Source organism: Anguilla anguilla, chromosome 11 (genome assembly GCF_013347855.1).
Source record: "Anguilla anguilla isolate fAngAng1 chromosome 11, fAngAng1.pri, whole genome shotgun sequence".
In the NCBI taxonomy this organism is placed as follows: Eukaryota; Metazoa; Chordata; class Actinopteri; order Anguilliformes; family Anguillidae; genus Anguilla; species Anguilla anguilla.
The window spans coordinates 28,736,523-28,760,383 of NC_049211.1; the positions used below are offsets into that span (position 1 = coordinate 28,736,523).

The window sequence follows — 23,861 nt, forward strand, 5'->3', positions numbered from 1 at the left end:
CCAGTAAGGAGGGGAACGGATCTCAGCCAAACAGAATACGAAGCGTTCACTTTTTTTGCCCGCAGGGTCTTGTAGTTTTGTCTCTCAAGGACGGTCGTAAGACACAACTACGAAACTAAGTGGTGACTATTTTTCTGCTAGAGTATATTATCTGCTAGTATGCTATAGCACCTATTGTGTGAAACAAATGAAGAAAAAAAAAAAACGTTCACTGTTGCCTTAGGCTTGCTTCTGAAGGGGTTTAAGGCAGGGTTGTCTGTGAAGCGTATTCTGACAATTGTTTTTGAAATGCGCTATATAAAGATTTGATTTGACATTTTTAGAATGTGTCTCTTTAAACGCATTCAATTTTTGTCCAAATTTGTATTGGACAGTTATGAATGACGATTTGCCTATACAAGTCATTTTAATCGTTTTTATAAACATGTATTCATAGCCATATTGTCATTTTCATTCAGTCAGACCAGAAAAAAATGTACATATCACAACTGAGAATGTCAAGGGATATTTTTACACTCTAAAGCATTCTGCATTGCCTCTTACAATTTTTTATTGCAGACTTTACCTTGGTCAAGTTTAGATTTTGGCCCTGTCAAGCGTATTGATTTCTCAACACGGACAATGGCCATACAGATACAGAACAGGTATCAGACAGAAGGCCTAACCTGCAAATAATTATTGAAATTTTCCAGTTAGATCCCCTCTTGCAAATATTGTAACAGAGGGAGCTGACCAAGTACAGAAGGCGTGTTGCCACTATGCCAGTGGCACCTGATACTTTGTCCCTGAGCACATATTTAACATGGCAACCAAAACCTCATAGAGCAGGGATGCCCCAAACCATGGCCTGGGGCATCCTGGCTTCCTGGGTGTGAAGTATTTGTTGATAAAGGCGAAGAGGAAAACTTGCAGACGCTATGGGTCAATTGAAGTGCGCTTAGCTGGAGTTTAAACCTCAGGTCTAGATCTCTAGACCACAGAACTGCATTACGACTAGGACAGCTAATTCTTATTTCACAGATTTGGATAGCTGTTCTAGTTGTAATGCAGTTCTGTGGTCTAGAGGTCTAACCCCCCCCCCCCCCCCCCCCAAAGCCTTTGGTTTGGCCCATAAATGCAGTGGAATTTAGTATTTTTTTAATCATAAAAAGTGTGTATGTGAATAAAGTTTACTCAAATTCTCAGTAAGGCCAATTAGGCATATTAAATCTTTTACATTTAAAAAAATAAGTAATATACATAAGTACAGTCAATTTATGAATTCAGTCGCTTTTTAATACACTGGTAATACAGTATTGTATGAAGCTGTGTTCACATAGATGTAATAGGCTTTGAAAGACCATGCTATAATAGTGAATACATTTTTATTTTACAAACATATTGCGTCTCATTGTTCATATCAGAATTAAAATTTAAATACATAATGTTACAAAATTATACTCTTAACTATGCACCTGAGAAATGTCATATTTTGACCCCTTGGTTATTGCTGAGATTCTGGTTTGATCCACTAAGCTCAAACGCCCAAGCCTGTCATTGAGTAAGAAAGGAAGTGGGAAGGCATGCAGTAGCTGTCTGGTTACTATAGAGAATCTGAGACGGGACACCCTACACCTCAAGACCTAAACACTTCCAACCACCCTCTGCACAACACAAGCCTGGACCTGGAATTTTCCAGGTAAAAATGCACTTCTTGCATTTCTAGATCCATCGTGCTTTTGTTGTTAAACAGAAGCTTAATTTAAATATGGTTGATGCTTGAATGCATTTGCCTAAAACAGGTATTGACATAACGTGGCATTGAATCTGTAAAATATGTGTGATGCCTGGTTTTCTTTACGCAAACACGAAGTACAGGAATTTGAAAATAAGATTTTTTAAATCTTATTTTCATTTCATTTTTTATTTAAAAAAACTAGAACCAACAGACTCCCTCAACTTTGACCGTCACAATTCATGTCATTAATTCACAAGTATAATTATAAAATTCTAAACCACTAACTATTTACTCAAACACACACTTTTTCATGACATCTGACAGTTGTTTGGGAAAATGTTCTATGAATAAAATAAATGACATTTTACTAAGATTTTTCAATTAATTAATTTCCTGAAATGTAAAGGGCCACATTACTCATGAAAGCTGCTACATCAGTCCATAAATGATCAAGAATAATTGTGAAACATTCATGATTCGTCTTTCGATATTACAGAAAATGTGTCACAGCCATCGTCATAGCACAGCTTTAGAGGCTACTCCCATGGGTCAAAAGTTAAAGAGTTGAATGCTGGGTAAAAAAAGAAAAAAAAAGTGATTAAACAACAAGGGCACGTCAACCCAAGAGCACGAGGAGCTTAAAAAGAGGAAGTGACACGCTGTGTCTGAGGTGACGGGCGACCGCATGCTTTCAGAGGGGGAGCGTCTTTCTGAAATGACCTCACCCATCGGCGTGAAAACACAGCAGGGTCACAGAGCACAGATAAACATACTGTATTTAAACACTGGCTACTACTACCACACCATTAATTAATAACTCAGACCAAGGCTCATGCTCTTTCTCAATGTCATTTAGCCCATAAAAAAAGAGGGAAGCTTTAGAAACATAATTTATTGCACATTTAAAGATTACAACAGGAAGTGGCAGATAATGCCTGTAAAGTACAATTTGAAATTTCTCACCCATTCAACTTCTGAAGATGAAACGACAGAATTTTACATCGCATTGCTACAAAAACAAAAATCATTCTTCTGAGATTCTTCTTAAATTTCTGTAAAACGGTATAAAAAGATGGTTACACAGGAACGGTACAGACCCGAAGCTGCATAGCTTACAGAAAACACGTACACGGGCCCAGATGTTGCCAAGTTAACCAAAATCAGGGACCGAAATGTCTCCTTGGCATTAATGTGGACAGTAATCTGAATACACATTGGGAAGGGATGTACAAACTGCAAATAAAAACTGATTCATGTGAAGATCTGGCATTGCTTTCCTTTCAAAAAAGTAATTCAACATCCTATACTCTGAAGTGGAGACATATCCCAGGATTCAAAGTACAGTCAAAAAAAGAAGAACCACATTTCATTATTAATTAAAAAAAAGACTCAATGCATAACCAAATAACCTGCTCCACAATGCTGTTATTATTTGTATCAATGGCATATTTCTTCACAGAAGCCTGCTGTTGAGCTGCAAATGCATGAACCAATTACATGACAAGATTTCAGTGAAACAAGCCAACATATACAGGTGTACCCATCCACACGTAAAGCAACAGGGTGTGTGGTGGTCTGTTTCCTGTCTCTCACTGGGCCGGGAGGGGAAGTCAGACACAGCTGTGCAACACCACTCTCTGTAGCTTTAAATATCTCTGCTCCTCCCGTTTCCATGACATCGTACAATCCTGGTATCTTCAGGTACAGAAGAATAAAAATAAAAAAGATGACAAAGAAATAATATACATTTATATCTAATATATAGGAAAAAAACATATCTAGACCTCAAAGTTGTTGTATAGCGATTTCAGTACCAGGGTGAAGAAAACTACACAGTGTGAGAAACTGGGTTTTCTCTTGTGAGCAAAACCATTCAAAATATGAATAAATTATTCAGGATATATACAAGAGTTATTGGTACCAGAGTATTTACAGTGACTAAACTAGTCACGCTCAATACCTACAATTCAAATGAATGTCCCTCTCACTACATCCCAATCACATTTAAAAATTAGGCTGATTTTCTGATGTTTGTATGTCAATTTGGGGAGAGGGGATGGGGGACATCCTTGATCAGGAATATCTTGGTTATTTTACACATCTATAACAGATGACAGCATTCCACCCCCTGCCATATAAAAAAGCCAAAAATAAGTAAATAAAACAAACAAATGACTGAGACTCTTGGTAGACCAAGAGTGTGTTTCATGCAACCAGAATGATTAGCCTGGATCTATGCTTGCTTTGGATTATCTTATCTTCATCAATGACCATGAATGAATAAGAGATGGAATGAATCGAAGCACATAGATTTGGACTTCCATTATTTTAAGGCACAGTTACATTTTTGTTCCCCTAGATGTTTTTCTTATTAATGTACTCTTCAACTTGGGGAAAAAAACAAACATAAAATTGCATTTTACATTATTTTTCTCAAAACCAAAACTGTGTGTTCAAACAATGCCAGCAGCAACCTAATCTTAAGTGACTTTAATTCTGCACGAAAGCCTTGGCCAGTCCTATTCCAGAGTTTGAAAGCAGACTTTAGGATGCAGTCTACCATGACACAATGCAACAAACCCTTTTCTCTTATTTCTGGTTTGTGTATTGGAGATGTTAAAATGTCTTTTTGTGAATTTTTACATCAATTATTTTCATCCTAAATACAGAGAGACAGAATGAAACTGAACTGTAAATAATTGGTAACATTATATATCTGTCAAAATAGCGACAAAACTCCTTGAAGGCCAAATCACTTTGCGCAAAAGGCAGATGTTTTCCGCATAGTCAGCGTGCAGACCCACTGCATATAAATAACGAGGCTGTGATTTCTAGGAAGAAAAAAAAAAATGTAAACCAAAATAAAACAAAGATTAGCTACAAGAACACAAAACACTGCTTATAAACAGTGTGACTGCCATCTAAGATCCCTCGGCATAACTGCGATCCCAGAATGCACTGCTCTGGGGCCGTAACCCTGCAGCAGAAATCTGATGCGTGGAAGCGTGAGGGCATTTCCACACAACAACTCAATTTCAATGTCCACACGTGTCCTGAATGCACAGAGAGACCTTCCAGCTGGTGGGCTCAAGTCATAGTTAACCGACATTTCGAAATCTCACTGCATTGCAACGGCCTGTTGAATTCACACTGGAGATTACTTCTCTAACGAGGATTTTGGTTTGACTCAAGAAAAGGTAACTGTGCTCATAAGCCAACTAAATAACTCATGACACTCGTGACTACATACATCCTCTTCTCTACTAAATGCTTAGTTAATTTGAGGAGCAATAGTCAAAAATTTTCATGTGATGTACCATGTTCTCTCCAGTCAGTTCAAGGTAATTCTCACGAAAGAATAAATACAAAATAAAGAAAATTCTGCCTCTAACGTACTTTCCTATGATGCCTTTAAGGAAAACTGTGACATTTTTCAGGAGTTTCAAGATGCTTAACTCAACATTCCAACTGGGTTAATACTCTTACACAGCCCCTCCCCCTTTCCCAAATTGCTATTAAGGATTTAGTGCAGAGAGCGGGGCCACTCCTGAGACAGGTGGCAGCGAACACTTTCACTGGCTGTTCATGATTCCTGACATACATACTCACTGTAATGTGGAATTGTAACCTTATAGCCTGGTCTCATATCCTCTAAAGGGTTTGCAAAGATTCAACTTCTGTAAATGAGAGAAGTATTTCCTGCACAATTCTGCCTCCATACCACCCCTCCCTCCCCATACAACTTATGATCTGCAACTCGAAACCAGAAGGAAAAAATTTCACATCTTTCAAAAGTAGCGGTGGTGTATGATGGGAAAGAGACTAGACCCAAGATTTTTTTTTTTTTTAACTGCTTGGTACTCTTTTTGTTGAAAGATGAAAGGATAAATGGCAAAATAAACAGGCATCCTTTTGCATAAGTCTTTAGGGGAAGAAGACTGAAAAGAAACTTCTGGCCCATGACTGTAGGGGCCTTCAAACCTGCGCTGTTCAGGAGCAAGTGGCAGAACCCCCCATTATGTTAACACATTCCTACCCACAGTCTGAACGACGAAAACAGACACTGAACAGGTGCCCGTACAAGGGTTCGAGCGGTTTTCCAAAAAATACAAATTTGAAAAAACACACATTACTTACTTATGGGAATTACTTTCAGGGCTTGCCCACTGTACTTGATAATAGAAAGCTCAGGTTAATAAAAATACACTTTATATACAGTAGACAGTACAAACATGTTTCCCGATGGCACAAAATATTCGCAGCAGGATTCTTGGCCCAGTACAAAAGGACTGGAAAATCAGTAGTTTTTTTTTTGTTATTTTGCTTTGTTTTCGTCAGAAGTCCTACAGGCGGGTTTAAATAAAAGTTTAGATGTTTCACTCCTGTTGTTAAGCAGCTTGTGGTGTCATCATCAGTAACCGTGTCCTGGTTTTCTGGAAGCTCTGTTTTCTGCACAGCCCCACCCACCCACCCACACCCTGGTCCTTTGCTCCATTTAGTGACGCTGCGTTGCCCATGGGCACGAACAGAGTCTCTGACAGATAAAATATCCGCCACGTCTGGTCACAGCACGTGTACGATTCCAGTTAAACCAGGAGAAAAAAAAAAAAAGCAGAACCAGAAACTTAAAACTGTACTTCTCACTCTCCCAGATGAAACTGGTTTGAGAGTCAGTGGCGATCAGGGAAAGCGGTCAGCGGTGATTAGGGAGAAAAATTTCCACTCGCCCCTCAGGGTGGAAGGGTTAGCGAATGACCTCTGACTTCCCTCAGGAAAGAGGCCTCGCTAAAGAGGCTAGCCAGGAGCAGTGCAGAGGTCGGTTTCTTAAGGAAGAGCATGTAATTTTCAGCCCTGGGGAGACATTCACCTCCCTCCCATTTAGTCTCTGTTCTCACCAATCGACCTGAAATCAAAACTTGTGAAAAAAAGAAGTAGAAAAAAAAACAAGGAACGACCCTCGCGCACAGGGGCTGAGGTCATACCAAACACCGGCGTCGCTATTGCTTCACTGCCCCTGACACAGAGACATTGAGAGGAAGGGGTGGTCTAGGGTACAGAAAGAGAGGGGGAAAGGAATGGACGGGGGACCTGGGAGGGGAGAGGGAGAGGGAGAGCAGGGCTGTTGGGGTGAGAGTCCCTTTGGCAGTGGCTTGCTGGGGAAGAAGCACTAAGATGGCGGGTCTGTTGGGGCAGGGGGTAGGGCATTAGCAAGGGAGAAGAGCTTGGTTGTTAGCGGTTAGCCGTTTGCTGTTAGCACCCGGCTTACCGCACCACCACCACCACCACCACTACCCAGCCCCGTGCCTACTGCCCCCCTTCCCCAGACCGCGAAGAGCCCTAGAGGTTCTCCCCTGGCTGGTACTGGGGCTCGGTGGATGTGAAGTAGTCCTCCAGGAAGCCCTGCAGGTACTCGAAGGTGGGCCTCTCCTCCGCCTCTTTGCGCCAGCAGGTGAGCATGAGCTCGTGCAGCGAATCAGGGCACTCCGCTGGGCAGGGCATGCGATAGCCCCGCTCCACCTGGTCCAGCACCTCCCGGTTCACCATGCCTGAACAGGCACAACAGGCAACACACGATCCGTCAAGGCACAATCGCACAGACTCACCACAGATATCGTATTTTAGGGTGGAGTACAGTATGTGATCTACTGCATGCCCTACTCTATTCTTTGATTTCTAACTAATATCATTAAGGGTAACAGTAATAACTAGCGTGTGAAGGGTGCACTTCCTTGCACATATTTCTTGTTCAGGCTGGTGGGGGGGCACACTTCCTATCCAGGTTAGTGAACGAGGTATACTTCCTCTGCAAAATCTAATGTCTGGGGTATATATGCTGTTCAAGCTATTGTGTATAGCAGTGGTGTCAAACTCGTTGCCATGGAGGGCCGTGTGTATGCAGGTTTTCATTCCAACTAATTAATGCTGCCTTAATTGAGTCCAATTACTCATTCAGCCATATGCGTTTAACTGCATTGAAGAACAGAATATAAGAAAATTTTTATTTAGACAATGCGGGTCACCATAGACGTCGGGTCACCATTGTGCACAAACCTGCATCCCTAATTCAGCAAATAATTTAACTAATTATATAATAAAGATCTGAGGCTGGAATGAAAACCTGCATACACACGGCCCTCCATGGCAACGAGTTTGACACCACTGGTGTATAGAGTACACTTCCAGTACAGGCTGGTGTGTAGGGTACACTTCCTGTCCAAGATGGTGTGAAAGGACAGTCCGAGTGTATACAGGACACTGCGGTGCACTGACCAAAAGGGGGATGTATTAGATTCTGGAGGGGGATTATGAGGCCGTACCTGGGTATGGAACTCTGCCTTTGGTAGCCAATTCGGTCAGCAGCACTCCGAAGGACCAGACGTCGGACTTGATGGTGAAGCGGCCATAGAGCGCCGCCTCGGGGGCGGTCCACTTTATGGGGAACTTGGCTCCTGGGGGCCAATCAGAAAGCAGTGTCAGAAATGCAGAACCTTTCCCATCCAATTTGTTCTTTTAACCCTTTGAAGAGTAGGTTCACAGTAATGTTTTTGTATGCATAGGAATGGTTCAGTTAGGAATGGAATGAATCGAGCAGACATTCACACCTGTCAGCACGTCAATGGTTGGCATAAAGCACCCACAAAGCAGACGGCATTATGACAGAGCTTGCTAAAACTGACAGTTAATGCAGAACGCAAAAAAAAAGAAAAGTATAGACAATAAGGAGGGGCTGTTTGGATCAGGAGTAAAAAGTACACAGAAAAAAAAGAAAAGAAAAGAAAACCCACTTAACACATTTTTGCGGTACTTGGACAAGACTGAGAACAGCCGAGGCATGCTCGATCTTAGTGTTCTCTTCAGAACAGTAACCGTATTACTGAGAAGGGTAATTAGGCGTGGGAGAATGAGGAGGAGTGTGATCACTCTAAAAAGGCAATGTACCTTCCCACAAAGATCTATAACGAATTGTACTCATTTAGAAGCACAATGAAGAGAAGGGAGAGGAAAGAGCACGGCACAACTTTTGGGTTTTCCCTCCACGAAACAGCCTTAGGTACACTTGAGCGCAGACAGAGGAGCTAGGCGCCCGCATGCCACGACACATTACTGATCCACTGCAGCAATTTAAAACATTCCAGGATCTCCAGTCAAAGAACACCGGGGCGTGAGGTGTTGCTGTGGGCTACATGAGCGCGGGGGAGGGGGAGGGAGAGGGGGAGGGAAAGGGAGAGAGAGAGGGCGTGAGAGGGTGGGAGGGAGAGAGAGAGAGGGCGTGAGAGGGTGAGAGAGAGAGAGAGAGAGGGCGAGAGAGAAGAAGAGAGAGAGGGCGAGAGAGAGAGAAAGAGAGAGTGAGAGAGAGAGGAGAGAGGGAGAGGAGAAGGAGAGAGAGAGAAAGAAAGCGAGAAATAGTGAGAGAGAGAGAGAGAGAGAGAGAGAGAGAGAGAGAGATACTCATGTACGAAAGTGAGAGATCATGAACCGGCATGAGAGAGCCTCCTGCTGCCCTCACCCTGTCTGGCAGTGTACTCATTGTCCTCGATGAGCCGGGCCAGGCCGAAGTCAGCCACTTTGCACACCAGGTTGTCTCCCACCAGGATGTTGGCGGCCCTGAGGTCCCTGTGGACGTAGTTCATCCGCTCCACGTAGGCCATACCTGAGGCAATCTGCAGAGACACGCCCGCGGGCTCAATTAATCACAAAGGACAGCATATCCTGTAAGGACTCACATGCACTTTGCCCATGCCTTTGGCGAGCCGGGTTTCGTGCGGGTGAAAGTGTCGCCTTGTCGGGGGCTACCGCATTGACCGTGCCGTCCTGAGCGCTCACCTGCGAGGCCATGTCCACCAGCTGGGGCAGTCTCAGCATCTTCCCCATGTCCCCTTTCAGGAAATCCAGAAGGCTACCTGTTGGGACGGGTAGGGCAATGAGCTCCCAGCACACAGCTCTCTGCCTGCTCCTCTGCTCTCTCATGGCGTGCACCTATCACAGCTCAATAACACAGCAGAAACCTTGCCTAATCTGATCCCGTGCGTTCAATTTCACAATAATCTGAGAAATCAGCAATAGATCTGCATGTAGGCTATGCGAATATGTGCAAAATGAACCCATTTTCTATGCAATATACTGTATATATTTATTGAAAAGATAGACATATACAGTATATGATAATAAAAACAAAAATGTAAGGCAACCTATACTCTGTTGTTGTACAGAGTTTATGTTTATATATAACACATTAAAACCCAGAGAAAATGCTTGGTTGGACACAATATTCCATGTATTTATAAATAAGTGTTGTAGGAAGGTAGAAGTGTTGTAGTACTTTTTCCCAAATGTTCATTTTCAAACTTATGGACTTTGCTCTTACAAAAATAGGGGCAAAGTTTTTTTGTGATTATTTCTTTTCCAGAAAAAATGATCCAGGTGGAATGAACGTACTAGCCAACAAACCAGGCGATTAACTATCCACCCTCCTCAGTTTTGGTCAGTAAAACCACAAACCTGGGAGGGGGGGCATGATCTCCCATGATGCAGTGCTGCTAGTCTTGAAACCCAGGTGTTCAGATCTCACCCTACTGTCTGGAAACAGCACTTCATGTGGCAGCGATAGGAACACCAGCGCAATGCGACGTATTTGGCTAACATCTCCTCTAGCAATTCAATCACGTCCCTGCTTCCCATAGTTCATTTCATCGCCACCTGCACCTTAGACCCACCTTCACCAAGTTGCTGTGATTGGTTAAAAAATATCCACGTGGAGCCACAGCTCCATTACTCTGAAGGAGGATCACCTTCCACCAAACCGCATCACTAACTCCTTTCTGGACATGACATCATTGACAGGGCGTCTCCCATGATGCAGTGCTGCTAACCTTGGCTCATGTACTCTGTGACGATGTAGATGGGCTCCTCAGACACCACGGCGTACAGCTGCACCAGCTTCTCGTGTCGAAGTTTCTTCATCACTTGCGCCTCCTGCAGGAAGGCCTCTGGCGACATGGTGCCGGTTTTCAGCGTCTTAATGGCCACCCGCGTCGTGCCGTTCCAGGTTCCTGCATGGGGCGACAGCATTTCCTGTCAACTCTCCTGCTCATAGGAGCTGCTTGGAAATAAAGACTATCTCTAAATCAAAATTTACACGTAGAGACAGTAATTTGGCTAAATTTGGCTTTATTCAGATAAATGAGGCACAAGTATTCATAAAGCAAAGGCTATGGCACTGAACAATTAAATTAATTAAACAATGACATCCCAACATGTATAAAAATTTTGGACAGGCCTGACTGCCTGTAACTACGGTAACCACGGCTGAAAGGAGAGACTGAACCGACGAAGTTCCTCCGTACCAGAAAAACACTTCCTTACAACCCTGACACTGCAATCCAAACCTATTAATATGATTTACTTATAAATAATCTATAATATGACAATTATCTCCTTATCAATATCTGCAGTATTCCCCTTGTATTTTATTATTTATCAATGACTGACCGTATACTCAATCTCCCTCCACCATTTCTTATTCTTGAGGACATTAATAATTCTCAAGAACAAATTTTGCGGACAAATTTCAAAAGGCTTCATATAATTTCAACAGAAATGTCAGGCTTTTCCATTTGGCATTTGTGGTTTCATTTCTCTCTGAATTCATCACAGAAATATAAACCCGCGTGTGGAAAAAGTGTCAAGGCACTGAAATCCAAATGCACACGCAGCATTCCCGAAGCGTTCCCGCCGTTTGCTCACGGCGCTCCGACAGAATTCCCACAGCCTTCCGGGAGAGGCGAGCAGGGGGGCCCGGCTTACCCATCCAGACCTCGCCGAAGCAGCCCTGCCCCAGCTTGACGTCCAGCCGCAGGGAATCGCGGGGGATCTCCCAGGCGTCCCGGGCCAGGCCCTGGGTCTGAGGCTTCAGCACGGGGCACACCTCCGTCAGGCAGTGGCACAGCCCGTCAGCGAGCTCTGTGGGGGGCGGGGAGTGGGGGGGGGGGGGGGGGGGCGGGGGGGGGGGGGAGGGAAGAGAGAGGGGGATGGGGAGAGGAGATCCATGAGTGACATTAGGTTCAACACGCGTGTCTTCTGCCGGTTTCCTCTCCAGCCCCACGGCCCACCACCTGCAGAAGGTTCCGGAACTGCCTCTCAAATTTTGACACTCTGCTGTTGGTTGTCTAATTACCTTGCTGAAATGTACATTCAATTGGAAGGTGAAATTGTGAGATAGTTACTTGAATTACTTCTGAATTGCTTCAGAATATATCCATCTTTATAAACGGATACTGTGAAATCAAATCTGTGAAATCGTCAGGAAAAGAGCATATGCTAAAACCCTAAATGTGTAAACAGGATGAGCTAAAACAAACTAAATGTCCTCAACAGCTCCAGTGGGCCAGTGTTGTAAATGTAAATACATTAAGTTATTCCAAAAGACCTGATCTGAAGTCTGCTTATGGCTTTTCCTTTTTTAAACACATGAAAAATGGAACGGAAATCAAATTCTCCATCAACAGGAATGAGAAGCTGTTTATGGATGCATGGTATGTCTAAACAAACTGTTTTTTTCTTCCCAAAAGACTGCTGCATTGGGTTTTTCAGTGGGAAGGACTTGAGAGTTTTGTCAATAATTAACCATTTTCAAATATCAGAAATTTTAATGTACATAGGCAATGGCAGCATCTCCTCTGTCCGCCATGTCGACCACATTCACTGCAGTCTTGCTTCCTACATTTTAATTTGAAACCTCTATCTGTGGAGGAGATTAGTAAAAAGCCACAGTGGAAGCTGAAAATTGAGGAAGAGCCATTCATAAAAGCAGGAAGTACAACGGTATGAAGGAATAATGAAAAAACTCTTATTAATCTGTTTGAAAATAGGTAAAAGGCAATGATCTGAATTTTTCTAAATGCAATCATTTACATAATCTAAAGGCAAATACATCAAAGTTTATACAAAGATGCATAAAAATCTATCAATGTTGGAACATACAGCTTGTCTGAAAAGACACAAGCAGTCAAAACACATAAAAGCAGAGACACACTTCAACGTTGTGCCACATGTAGATATTTCTAATAATTTTGCATAAAGAAAACATGTTAACAATACTATGATAGTTATTCGTAGTAAAGAATAACGCTTCAGTGTTTCTGTTTGCGGTGACATGAGTGGGGGAGGTCGCCAGCGACGCTCTGACTCACTGCGATAGTGCCCCACCAGCTGCTGCAGGTTGTTAAACTGCGTGCGGGACGTGATGTAGAAGCCTCCACTGTCCAGCTTGCGGATCTTGTAGTGCTTGACGTTGAGGCCTTTGCTGTTGTCATAGTCTAGGACTGAGAGGCAGTAGGCCCCTGGACAGAGAGAGAAAGAGCGTGGGTCAGACAACACGGGAAGAGGGAAGATGCGGATGCTCTCAAATGCCTTACGGTGAACTGGAACAATCTACTGTGGCCCAAAATTTGGGTGATTTGTGCCTGAGCGAACTTATCCCTTTAATGAATAGGTTTTTTGGAATCGTTTTTGTGTTTTAGAACTCCATTGCTTTCAAATACCAGTAGCAATTGTAACACCAACATTAGTCTACTCGATTAAAAACATCACAATCATATAATTGTGATCTTTCTCCTTAAATTACCAGCCCTCAAGCCCTGCACACAGCCTTTTGATTGACACGTGTAGATCCCCACACGCGGTCACCACTGCTCCGCTCCACAGCTGCTCCACATACAAACAAATCTGCCAGAGTCAGTTCTGCCTTACCACCACTAGAGAGCACCACGCTAACAGAAAAGCTGCCTCAGCCCTCTCCCCCCCTTTACCCAACCTTCCCCTGTGCTCTCCTGCCAGAGTAAAGATATGGCCCGCGGTTATTCAGCTGGGCTATGAAATGACCTACTTCTGCCTGTTCGCTCTTTCGCCCGTTTCCACCCCAACCCCCTCCCCACGTCCTTGGGCTGTTCCTGGGAGAATCTCTCCATCGATCGCTCCCCTCCCCACCCCCTCCCCTCCCTCGTTTTCACTCTCTCTCCTGAGGGTATGGCAGGGTTGGGGGTGAAGCGAGGCCCTGCACCAGGCCTGCTGACCAGCGGTCAATAACATCTCACTGACCCCGCTCAGGCCGCGTGACGTGTGACATTTCCCACGTGCCTCTTGAGCGGCCAAAGCTGGGCTTCGTTTGTGAGGCTCGCTTCCTGGTCTCTTTGAGAGACGTTTCTCACTAGCAGCAATGTGGTCGGCTCCAGTATAGGTGTTTCAGCCACCCGTTTCAATGCTGGTCAGAGGAAACAATACGGTCAAAACAGGAAGTCAAATTTTTCCCACAAGAAAATGTAGTCGCAGTATGGGTTTTTACTTTAATGTCACCCCATCTGCCGATTTATTAAGTTATTTTGTTATCTTTAGATTTAAATATTTTGTGGACAAATCAGGGACATTTTCTGTCACTGCTGCGTCACTGTATCTCACACGCGTAGCGGACGACCCGGACTCGGCCGGACTTCATGCCCATATAAGGATCCCCCCTTTCACTGCGCAGTCTCTGGCCTCAATTCGTACAACATGGTGTCGCCCGAAAACCGCACTTCTGTGGTCTCGACACACTTTTCACCAACCCTCGGAAAGTCAGAGGGTGACGTCAGAGAGACTTGTTACATAGTCTCTGGTGCCTCTCCTACCACTTCCTCTCTGTTCCTCCAGGGCCAATTGCGGTCCTTGAACTTGCACAGCAGCAAACCTGGTAAGAGCGGCTGATAAAGAACCGGCACTCAGAACCAGCACAGTGCACCCCTACAGTGACTATTTTAGTGAGAGCCATTGGGATACTTGGTTTTAAACCTTGTTACTAAAGAGATTTTGCATCCTGGGCAGTTGCTCAAAATGGGTCAGATCACCCAACTGCTGGTTTGGTTCTGCTTAACACTGGTTCTGCTTTATTTCTATTATTCTTTCTGCAAAAGGACAAAAGATTGCAAACTCCATGACTCAAAAATGATCTTGTGTAAAGTGCTGGCAGCACTGGTCGCTTCTGCTGTTCTTCAGTAGAGTAGACGAGGCCAGGCTGGAACAGCAGCATGTAGGCTAACAGAAGCAGGGCACAAGGCGTCCGAGACGCGTGTGGAGACGCGGGGTGGAGACGCGTGTGGAGACGCGTGGGGAGACGCGTGGGGAGACGCGTGGGGAGACGCGTGGGGAGACGCGGGTGGAGACGCGGGTGGAGACGCGTGGGGAGACGTGTGTGGAGACGTGCGGTGGAGACGCGGGTGGAGACGCGTGGGGAGACGCGTGGGGAGACGCATGGGGAGACGCGTGGGGAGACGCGGGTGGAGACGCGGGTGGAGACGCGTGGGGAGACGTGTGTGGAGACGTGCGGTGGAGACGCGGGTGGAGACGCGGGGTGGAGACGCGTGGGGAGACGCGTGGGGAGACGCGTGGGGAGACGCGGGTGGAGACGCGTGGGGAGACGCGGGTGGAGACGCTCACCCTTGGTCGTCTCGCTCTCTCGCACCAGGAAGGTCCCTCTCCTGTTCTCCAGGTTGAGCAGCAGCCTCTCAGAGTCCCGCCGCGTGATCTTCCCAAAATACCACCTGCGGGGAGGGGGCGGCAAGAAGTATGAGTCAGAGGGAAGGGTGTGTGTGAAAGAGAAAGAGAGAGAGACAGAGAGAGAGAGAGGGAAGGAGACTATATTATACATATGTGCAAATGTTGTATGTGCATGATCATATATGTGCATGAAATTGTATTTGTGTGTGTGGCTGTTTGTTAATGACAGTTAGAATGCAAGACAGTCAGCATGAGTGTGTGCAGGTATATAGCCTACAGGCATGTTTTTGTGTGTGTGTGTGTGTGTGTGTGTGTGTGTGTGTGTGTGTGTGTGTGTGTGTGTGTGTGTATGTGTACGTGCTACATGTGTTTTTGTTTCATTTTGGCTCTGACCACTAACTGGAATTCTACCTGGTACAGTATCTTCCCCCTGGATCAGCACCAAGCTGAAACCACACTAGACTCCATTTACTCCCATGCCTGATTTCCAGCATCAGAACCTAGGCTAGTTTCTACTACAAGACAAGGTGTGAAGCGGAGGAGGTGGGACAAAGGAAAAAAAGGGCGGAGGTATGGGAGGGGGTTCGGTAAATGTGGAGGACATTTTTCCATTTTTTCCAGTCCTGTCAGGTTCATTTTTAATATTGGCCCGAAATCAACAAAACAGAACAGAAAAAAAGAGAAGGAGAGAGAGGAGGGATTTACTCTTCCGCTTGGATGGAGTCTGACGGAGCAACGTAGTTGCTCGGAATGTAACCGCTTTCTCCTGAAGTCAGGGAGCGAGCCAGCCACCAGTCCCCTTCCCTGCGAAGAACAGAAAACGACAGGGTCAATGCGTGTGCCCGCTGGGTAGCGTCAACGTTCACCGCTCCCTACGCGCCCTCTCCTTAAACGAACACGAGCGAGTGAGAGCGAGCGAGCGCTCTTCCGGCACGTTCCCCACCGGCGGATATCGGTAACAGACACTTCTGCGCTTTACCGCCGGAGACTGCGGACGAGAAGCTGTTTGAGAATCGCCGTCGCCCAGGGGCCTGCTTTCCAGGTCCATAAGATCACTGGCCTAAGTAATATACCATCACCAGGCGGTGATTTTGAAAAGACCTTTAAAACACTTCTGAAATTTCACGCAGCAACCAGCGATATGGACCAAGCTCCTCTCTTAAATGCCATCAGTCCGTTTTAGCTCTTTCATTATTTAGAATGAAATTGGGTCTAAAACTCTGGGCTGATTTGACCCTTGTTTTCAGTGCCTGCTGTCTGGTCACCTTGTCCTTATTTTTCTCATTCCAGTTAACCACTCAAACACAGGGAAGCCAGAGTCCCTGAAAGAGGACTCTGAGGGGAATCACTAGGTCACCTCACGGTTTGGAAAGAGTCTTCTCACTTGGAAGGCTGAGCAAAAATGCTCAAGGTAGGGCGGAGGGTCTACCTTTCAGTAGTGGGGAAGAGGGTAACAGTCAAACAGATTTTTTCAGAGAAATAAAAACACAGGCAATGAAGGAAGATGTTTTGCTCTGAAAGCATATACAGATGGTAGCTGTGGCTGTTATAAGAATTATTTTTAACTGAAAAATATTTACACAAGAGAAGTAAGTCTGCTTGTGAAACGTTGGGGCTATTGGAATCTGACAGGGCTATCCATCACAGTTTAGTTTGTTACATTTTTGAAAATGAAGTCATACTGATTCCATTATGAAAAGCTATATACAAAGCAAACATAATTCCATCTAGATAGGCCTATTGCCATAATGGTTTCCTAATATATTCAGGAAACAATTTTTTTTCATTTGTTTCTGGTTTATTTAATTATTTTCAACATTTTCTTTGCCATTTTTACACATCAGCAAAACAATGACGTGTCATCTATCACCAAACCAACTTGAATAGTTTGAAAAGAACCAGATTTCACTCCATCTTAATGTGTTTGGGATAGCCTGCAACATAATTAGCTAATCCAACCTTGCTGCTAATCCAACCTACCACTATCTATTGCAGTTATTGACTATGGGAACTAGTGATGTTTAGATTTTCCTTTTGGATCTTTCCATTTATTAGCTACCTAATATAGCGTAGCCACACCGTATGTTTAGGGTGTAGGATTTATTAATTTATATTATATTAGTCAGATGGTTTAATGCAGTTATCAAGCAGCACAATATATTTATTTTTTTCAAATACTGACATGTTAGCATAATTGGAGTTGCTCATTTTAAATCAAACACACAAAATGCATAACACTAGATACTAGAAATTAGGCATGACAATGACAACCATGTACATGTAGAGGTGTTATGTTTGCCTACTCAAAGCCACAGAGTTTGCACAAACTAAAAAGCCAGCACAAACTCATTACTCATATGTTCACATGAGCACATTTTCTTTAAAGAATACTTTTTTGGGATAGCCATGGGGACTCCTGAGCTTAATAAACCATGATTTGCTTCCAGATCTACATTATTTAAAACAGCTGAAACTAAAACTAATTTGTGTAAAATACAGCTATGTTGTTTGATTATTGGCAACTGTTTAAACAGTACCACAAGATAGTAGTAGCAGTAAGATAGAAGTTTGTACAGTAACAGCACATCTACTAGCTTTTCTGTACAGGAATTTTCCCCTTAGCTTCAGCTATGGCAGAAAAGAAAGTGCAGTTAGTAATGTAACTTGAAACTCTCAGTTTTTCAACATATTCCCAGTACACTTTGAAATAACTGATAATGGAAACAGAACAGTAGGCAGCTGGAATGAGCTCGCATGAAGCTCTTGTTTTATGAAAAACAGTGACCACAAATGTTCAACACAGTAGCAAGAAAAGATAAGACAGTGGGAGTCTAAACAACAGAATAGTAGGATAAAACATGCATTTTTACTCCACAGAAACCTGCTATGACAAGTGAGTAAAGTGAGTAAAGACAAAATGACAAGACAAATGCGTTCCTAACAGGAGCCGAGAGGCCTAAACCAAAGGTGACGGCCGTCACTGCCAGATGATTGGTCCCTGCAGACCAATGGGCTGCTGCCACAATTCTGAGACTAGGCCAGCTAACAATGAGGTATGGTGACAGACAGACACATGCCAGCATGGTAACAAACAGACAAGCAACTTCAAACACAAAAAAGTTCATTCTTTATCAGAGGCCGCAGTAAAACATACAACAAAGGACCCCACAATATTTCACCTGAGGGCTGTCTTAGACCTTGCAACAACTCATTGTCACTCGCCATAGCCATGGATTTCACACAGCCTGTTAAACTGTTTAATCAGATGTCCAGTTGTCTTACACGAGTGCCTCACATGAGATACTCAGGGAATTTTATTCAGTTGTTTTACTTCTGTTTTGGAGAGGCCTTTGATTTTGCAGTGCCCTCACAACTAAACACACGCAAACGCACACGCGCACACAAATTCGACAGACAGGAGCAAGTGAGGACAGCAATCAAAGAGTGGCTTTACTGACCTGCAGTTCAACTTTCTCCTAAATTAAACCGTGAAGCGTGCAGCGGGGAAAAAACAGAAGGGAGAGAAGGGGGTGGGGGGCAGGAGGGGGGATGGGAGAGGGATGGTTCAGAAAAATATCAAGCAAGCATTAAAGCACAAGAACAGGCATATAAAGATAACAGGAAGTGGAGAAATGCCCCTCCTCACCACCAAAATTTCTACAAGAGCGTTGCCTACTTTTGTGATCAACATTTCGATAGAGAAGTTCTATAGGATACAATTTTCAAATGTTTTTCTTCTCCAATTTATGTTAGGGGTTTGTGCATTTATCCTGGCCAAGTTCATAGACGAAAAAAGCAACATTGCTGGGTGACCTTACAGACCAAGAGCATCAGAAGCACACTTTATTTTCGAGTCACTATGTAAAATGTACAACAGGGCAGGGGTATTATGCATTAGGCACAACCCCTGTCTATAGTCTATTGTTTTCCCCGTTCTTCTTCCATACAATTTATTATTCTCCATTTCTTATTACTCATAAATTCAGCCCCCAAATGATTTGCTACATTTTTTTCCATCATCAATCATTTTGCATTTTGCATTTCATTTTCTAATGAGCCATTGCTATGTTAACGGACTGGTTATTATGTTGAATTTGACTGATGAATGAACATATGGCGGCACCATAAAAACTGCTGCGCGGGGAGAGGACAGATTTGAGATTCAACCTCCCGCAACTCAATGAGTAGAGCCTGTTTGAACAATAGAAACCATGCTATTGGAAGACTGTATTAGAATTCACTGACATGTTCATTTTCTGTGTAAATATCAACAGAACGATCCAACAAAAAAGCAAATGAGAGTCAAACTGCAAAAATAAATAAAAATAAAAATTCTAGCCTAGAGGACAGTTGGCCTCGGATATACTGGGGAAATGTGCATATGATATATTGGTGATTTTAAGAAAACAAGCAGGGGAAAAATGTATCAGGGTAGATTCTCTCACACAGAGCTCTGTGGCTGATACCGGAGATGTTAATAATGTAGTGAATAAACATAACCTCCAATCAAATCCCTGTCAGTTATATTTGCTTCTTAACCAGGGGGATAAAAAAACAAAACTGCAAAAAAGATAAGGCCGACTGCGAGTGTACTACAGCGAGCACCACTGTAAATCCATATCAGGCACCACGTGTTTACATATAACGCAAAGGTGCATTATTTTTCTCCCATCTCTATGTTGTGGAAAGCCAATTTTTTTCTGAAAATAAATCCGGGCAGACTATTCATCTACGAGTAGTGTTCCAGCACAAATACCCTCACCTCCACCCCCACAGTTCTGCCTTCGTATCTGAAAAAGCACCAAAAACAATGACAAAGACCTGTCAGTCATACACAAGCTATTGCTTTGGGGGGAGGGGGGGGGCGTTTCCATGGTTATGGCCTTCCAGAGGGTGGCAGAAGCACCAGTGAGTGGGATGAGCTGCCAGGCCCCCCTGAAGAAGGGGGGGTGGAGAGATTCGCAAAGGTTGTCGGTGTCCGCTGGTGTGGGTGTGGCCTGATGATGCTTCCGCAGACCCACGCCACCCAAGCGGGATCTTTTGTGCGTGAGGGTGTTTTGGAAGGGGGCGGGCACGTGCTTACGTGTTGTTGACGATCTGCAGTCGCTCGCCCTTCTTGAAAGACAGATCAGAAGCTGTGCGGGACTCGTAGTCGTAGAGCGCGACAAACGTGGTGACACCGCCTGCGGGACAGGAAGCAGGAAGTGGTCAGGAGCGCAGAATGTTGGAAAAACATATTGAAGAAGTTGGCAGCTGTATACGGGGTTGCTATTTAACACACGTTAAATACATTGCTGAGAAGAGCTGCCCTCTGGCAGCAGGAAGAAAAATAAACCTTTCAATATGTTGGACAAACAAAGGACCACTAAATGTGACTTACACGGTGCAGGTTTGACTGATACAGCCAACACTGGGGCTCTTCTGTCCACAAACACTTTACCTTTTCCAGAAACAACTCCCCTTCCCCTTCTAAAGTCACTTAATTAACTCAACTGAACAGATCAGACAATGAAAGTGACATAACATCAATGGACAGCATTAGAATTATTGCATTTTTTCCAGGAGCCAGAGGACTGAAACTCAAGAGCTTAGAATTGCAGGGAAGACTTTGCAGATACAGTGGTTTTGATATAAAGCATTAGAACTTTCCAAGTCCCATGTAATAGCATTGTTTGTGTTGAATCTATGCTAGTTTAACACAGCTAATTTTATTTCAGATGTTTTATCTTCTGCATGTCAGATTACAATCCTATGTTGGCACTCCTACTCAGAGCCACATTATGACTGTGCGTCCTGTGCTTTAAACTGAGTCTAATCACAGTGTGGAAGCCTCACCTGCCAGGGGTCCCCCTCTGTTTAGGGAGGTGACTCCGCCCATGGGGTCCACCCCTCCGAACAGCGACGGCCCGGCGTTGTTGGCGACGGCCTGGCTGCCGTGGCGGTTGTGCTCCGCGGCGGGGCTGCGGCTGGGCGCGAGGGCGTGCTGGCCGGGGCCGAGGTGGTGGCCGCCGCCCGGGCTGATCTCGCCATCCAGGCTCCGTGACCGCTGGCCTGAGTCCTTGGGCTTGCTCTTGTTTCCCCCCATCGCTGCGCCTGTCGGACAGACAGAGAGCCGCCTGTGTGAGTGAACCCTGAACCGACCATGACCTTGGTCACTATCTCACCCAGAACTACGAAAAAATACACTAAACCGGTGGTCACCATTATTTTGTAGCAAAGAACATAAAATATATGTTAGCACAGGGGTGTCCAATGTTATTTGAGGAGTTAGCGTGTGTACGGGGTTTTGTTCTAGCCCAGCGCTATAACACCCGATTGGAATGTTCCTGGAACAGAGACTGTGATAAGTTTGAATGGTCCTAGAACAGAAGCCTGTACCCACACAGGCCTTTCTTGTGTAACACTGGGCACCCCAGCCCTGAACTATATTTACTTGCAAAATATTGGCACCTCCAAAATAAATGCAGCTATCTGTAAACTACAATGTAATTAAGGTGTAGTAGGTGGCACAGAGGTATAAGCCTTATACCAGAGGTAGAAGTAAAGTAAAAAAAACAGCCAAGCAACCTGTATTACATATGAAACGCACATATGTATTTTCAATGTATACATCTGAGGTACTGCCCATTCTTCAGGAGGAAAACCCACTGTACATAGCTCTGGGCAAGAAGGACCCTTGATTACTCAAAGAAACATTTTTGCAGTTCCTATACATGCAGGTCTGAAACTTCAGAAACTAGAGGACAAAAGGCTACGCTTCTAAATGTATTTATTCAGCTCACACTTGTATCCCAAGCGACTTTTAACATACGAGATAAGACGAACACCAGTAACAATACAGAAATTGTCTTTAACACAAGTGAAATAAATATATTTAAGGGGAGATACAAATACAAGGCTAACGTCAAACAAGGCTGCAGGAAGAGTCCAACATCACGTCACACCCGCGTTGCTTGTTCAGTTCTATGACTTGTTCTGGAGGCAGTCCTCTGCATCCCAAAGACCTGGCTGCAGCATATGTAATAAACACCACGGGCTATAAAAACAATGTCCCCTCCTTTATGTGCATAATGGGTCAGCCAATGCCGGCAGTCGGCTATGGAGCAGATGACGTCCCCGGTGACCCCCGGCGGTTTAGACTTATTATGCCGGTTACCAGGGAGACAGACAGGTGAGGCCACGGGCAGCAGACACCGGCGGAAAGCAGCTGCGGCCTCGGCCTACCGGCTGAACTCCGCCACTGACTCCCGGAAAAGACCGAATGACAGACTGGAAAAGATCTCCACAAAGCAGAAGTAATAAGAAGTTGGCATGGGTAAATTCCCTTTTTTCTCCCGTTTAAGCAGAGGTCTTTGAGCACAACACAAAGCATGTCTGCTTCCTCAAATATGCTTTCATACCAGAATGAAGAAAGACACCCCCATTTAACAGTCAAATCCTACAACGAGGGTGGGTTTGGTTTCCTACCACTCAATAAGTATTTCAAGCTATTTGCTGTGTGATGGGACTTCCGTTGCACAGACTTCAAATTATGGATCCCTATCAGGTCGTGGGGAAAACAGTGACTGCCTGTAGACACAGTAGTTAGGAGATCACCTCATAAAAATGCTTGAGCTTGCAGATACACTTGCCAGGCACTGAGAATGAGGTGAAAATGATCCTATGCAAAATGCTGCCAAGTATTAATATCCCCCAAATTTAGTGGATTTTCTTCCCCCCCACAAACAAAACCTCCTATGTAGCCAACCATTGACTTTCATCGGCTACAATTTTCCTCTGAAACATCCCTCAGATATTGAAAGGTACCATACATTTTGGGGACAATCCACTTCCTGGTATCCCTGCAGGTGAAACGACAAACGAGAGAGGAAACAAAACGCCCCTCTACCGGAGGATGAGGGTGTAAGCGTCAGAGGAGAGCGTGTCAACACCAAACCATCACCATGAGTGCAAACAATGAGGGCTTTATCTCTTCACGCCAACCACTTTATCCATGAAATCAAGCAATTAGTGTAGATGCATAGTGCACATAGACCAATACAGAGATGTCCTCACCATGACAGACAGGACTCATGAACAGAGCTTAATGCATTGGGTGTTTTAAAAACTTAATCATTATAACATGAAAGTTCCTTTTCATAAATGATTGAAAAATTTACTGAACATTTTTCCAGAAACAAGGTCCCATTTATTCCATATGTCTGAATACAAATACAAAGGTAATTTTCATTAACGTGATATAATTTTCAATAACAGCTTAATGCTAACATTTAAAATACACAAACATGCAAATAAACCAATGGCTACCAGGCTAAATTTGCCATTCTGTACTGGAACCTCAAGGAAAAATTCAGCTCTAGCAGACAGAGTAATTGCAAAGGGGAAATTGACACAAATCTACAATGTGTTTTACTTTTACATTACTGGCATTTAGTAGGCACTTTTATCCTAAGTGACTTAACAGTGCAGATGCAATGTGGAAAAATCGAGGATCAAAGTACTCCCTAGAGGGGTAAGGCACAGTCCCAAGAGGGACAGTGTTAAAACTCCCTGACTGCACTGATGCCACTCCGGTGGTTGGTACAACCCAGTCAAAGTTTCTTCAACCCAGCACAAG

The 23,861-nt window shown here is 44.2% G+C and overlaps 1 protein-coding gene across 2 annotated transcripts in view; it reads right to left on the reverse strand.

Moving 5' to 3' along the window:
• Positions 1 to 2,594: 2,594 nt before the first annotated feature.
• The window catches only part of LOC118208301 (proto-oncogene tyrosine-protein kinase Src), a 43,903-nt gene continuing 22,636 nt past the window's right edge, over positions 2,595 to 23,861 (reverse strand). The window contains exons 2-13 of one of the 2 annotated variants that reach the window (XM_035382847.1): positions 21,080 to 21,337; positions 20,328 to 20,427; positions 18,703 to 18,720; positions 15,950 to 16,048; positions 15,185 to 15,288; positions 12,907 to 13,056; positions 11,522 to 11,677; positions 10,588 to 10,767; positions 9,542 to 9,618; positions 9,225 to 9,378; positions 8,035 to 8,166; positions 2,595 to 7,263 (exon numbers count right to left, since the gene is read on the reverse strand). In XM_035382847.1, the coding sequence (XP_035238738.1) occupies positions 7,055 to 7,263; positions 8,035 to 8,166; positions 9,225 to 9,378; positions 9,542 to 9,618; positions 10,588 to 10,767; positions 11,522 to 11,677; positions 12,907 to 13,056; positions 15,185 to 15,288; positions 15,950 to 16,048; positions 18,703 to 18,720; positions 20,328 to 20,427; positions 21,080 to 21,329 (1,629 nt within the window). In that variant the 5' untranslated portion in view covers positions 21,330 to 21,337 and the 3' untranslated portion in view covers positions 2,595 to 7,054. The remainder of the gene's footprint in view (positions 7,264 to 8,034; positions 8,167 to 9,224; positions 9,379 to 9,541; positions 9,619 to 10,587; positions 10,768 to 11,521; positions 11,678 to 12,906; positions 13,057 to 15,184; positions 15,289 to 15,949; positions 16,049 to 18,702; positions 18,721 to 20,327; positions 20,428 to 21,079; positions 21,338 to 23,861) is intronic. The other variant, XM_035382849.1, reaches the window with a different exon arrangement.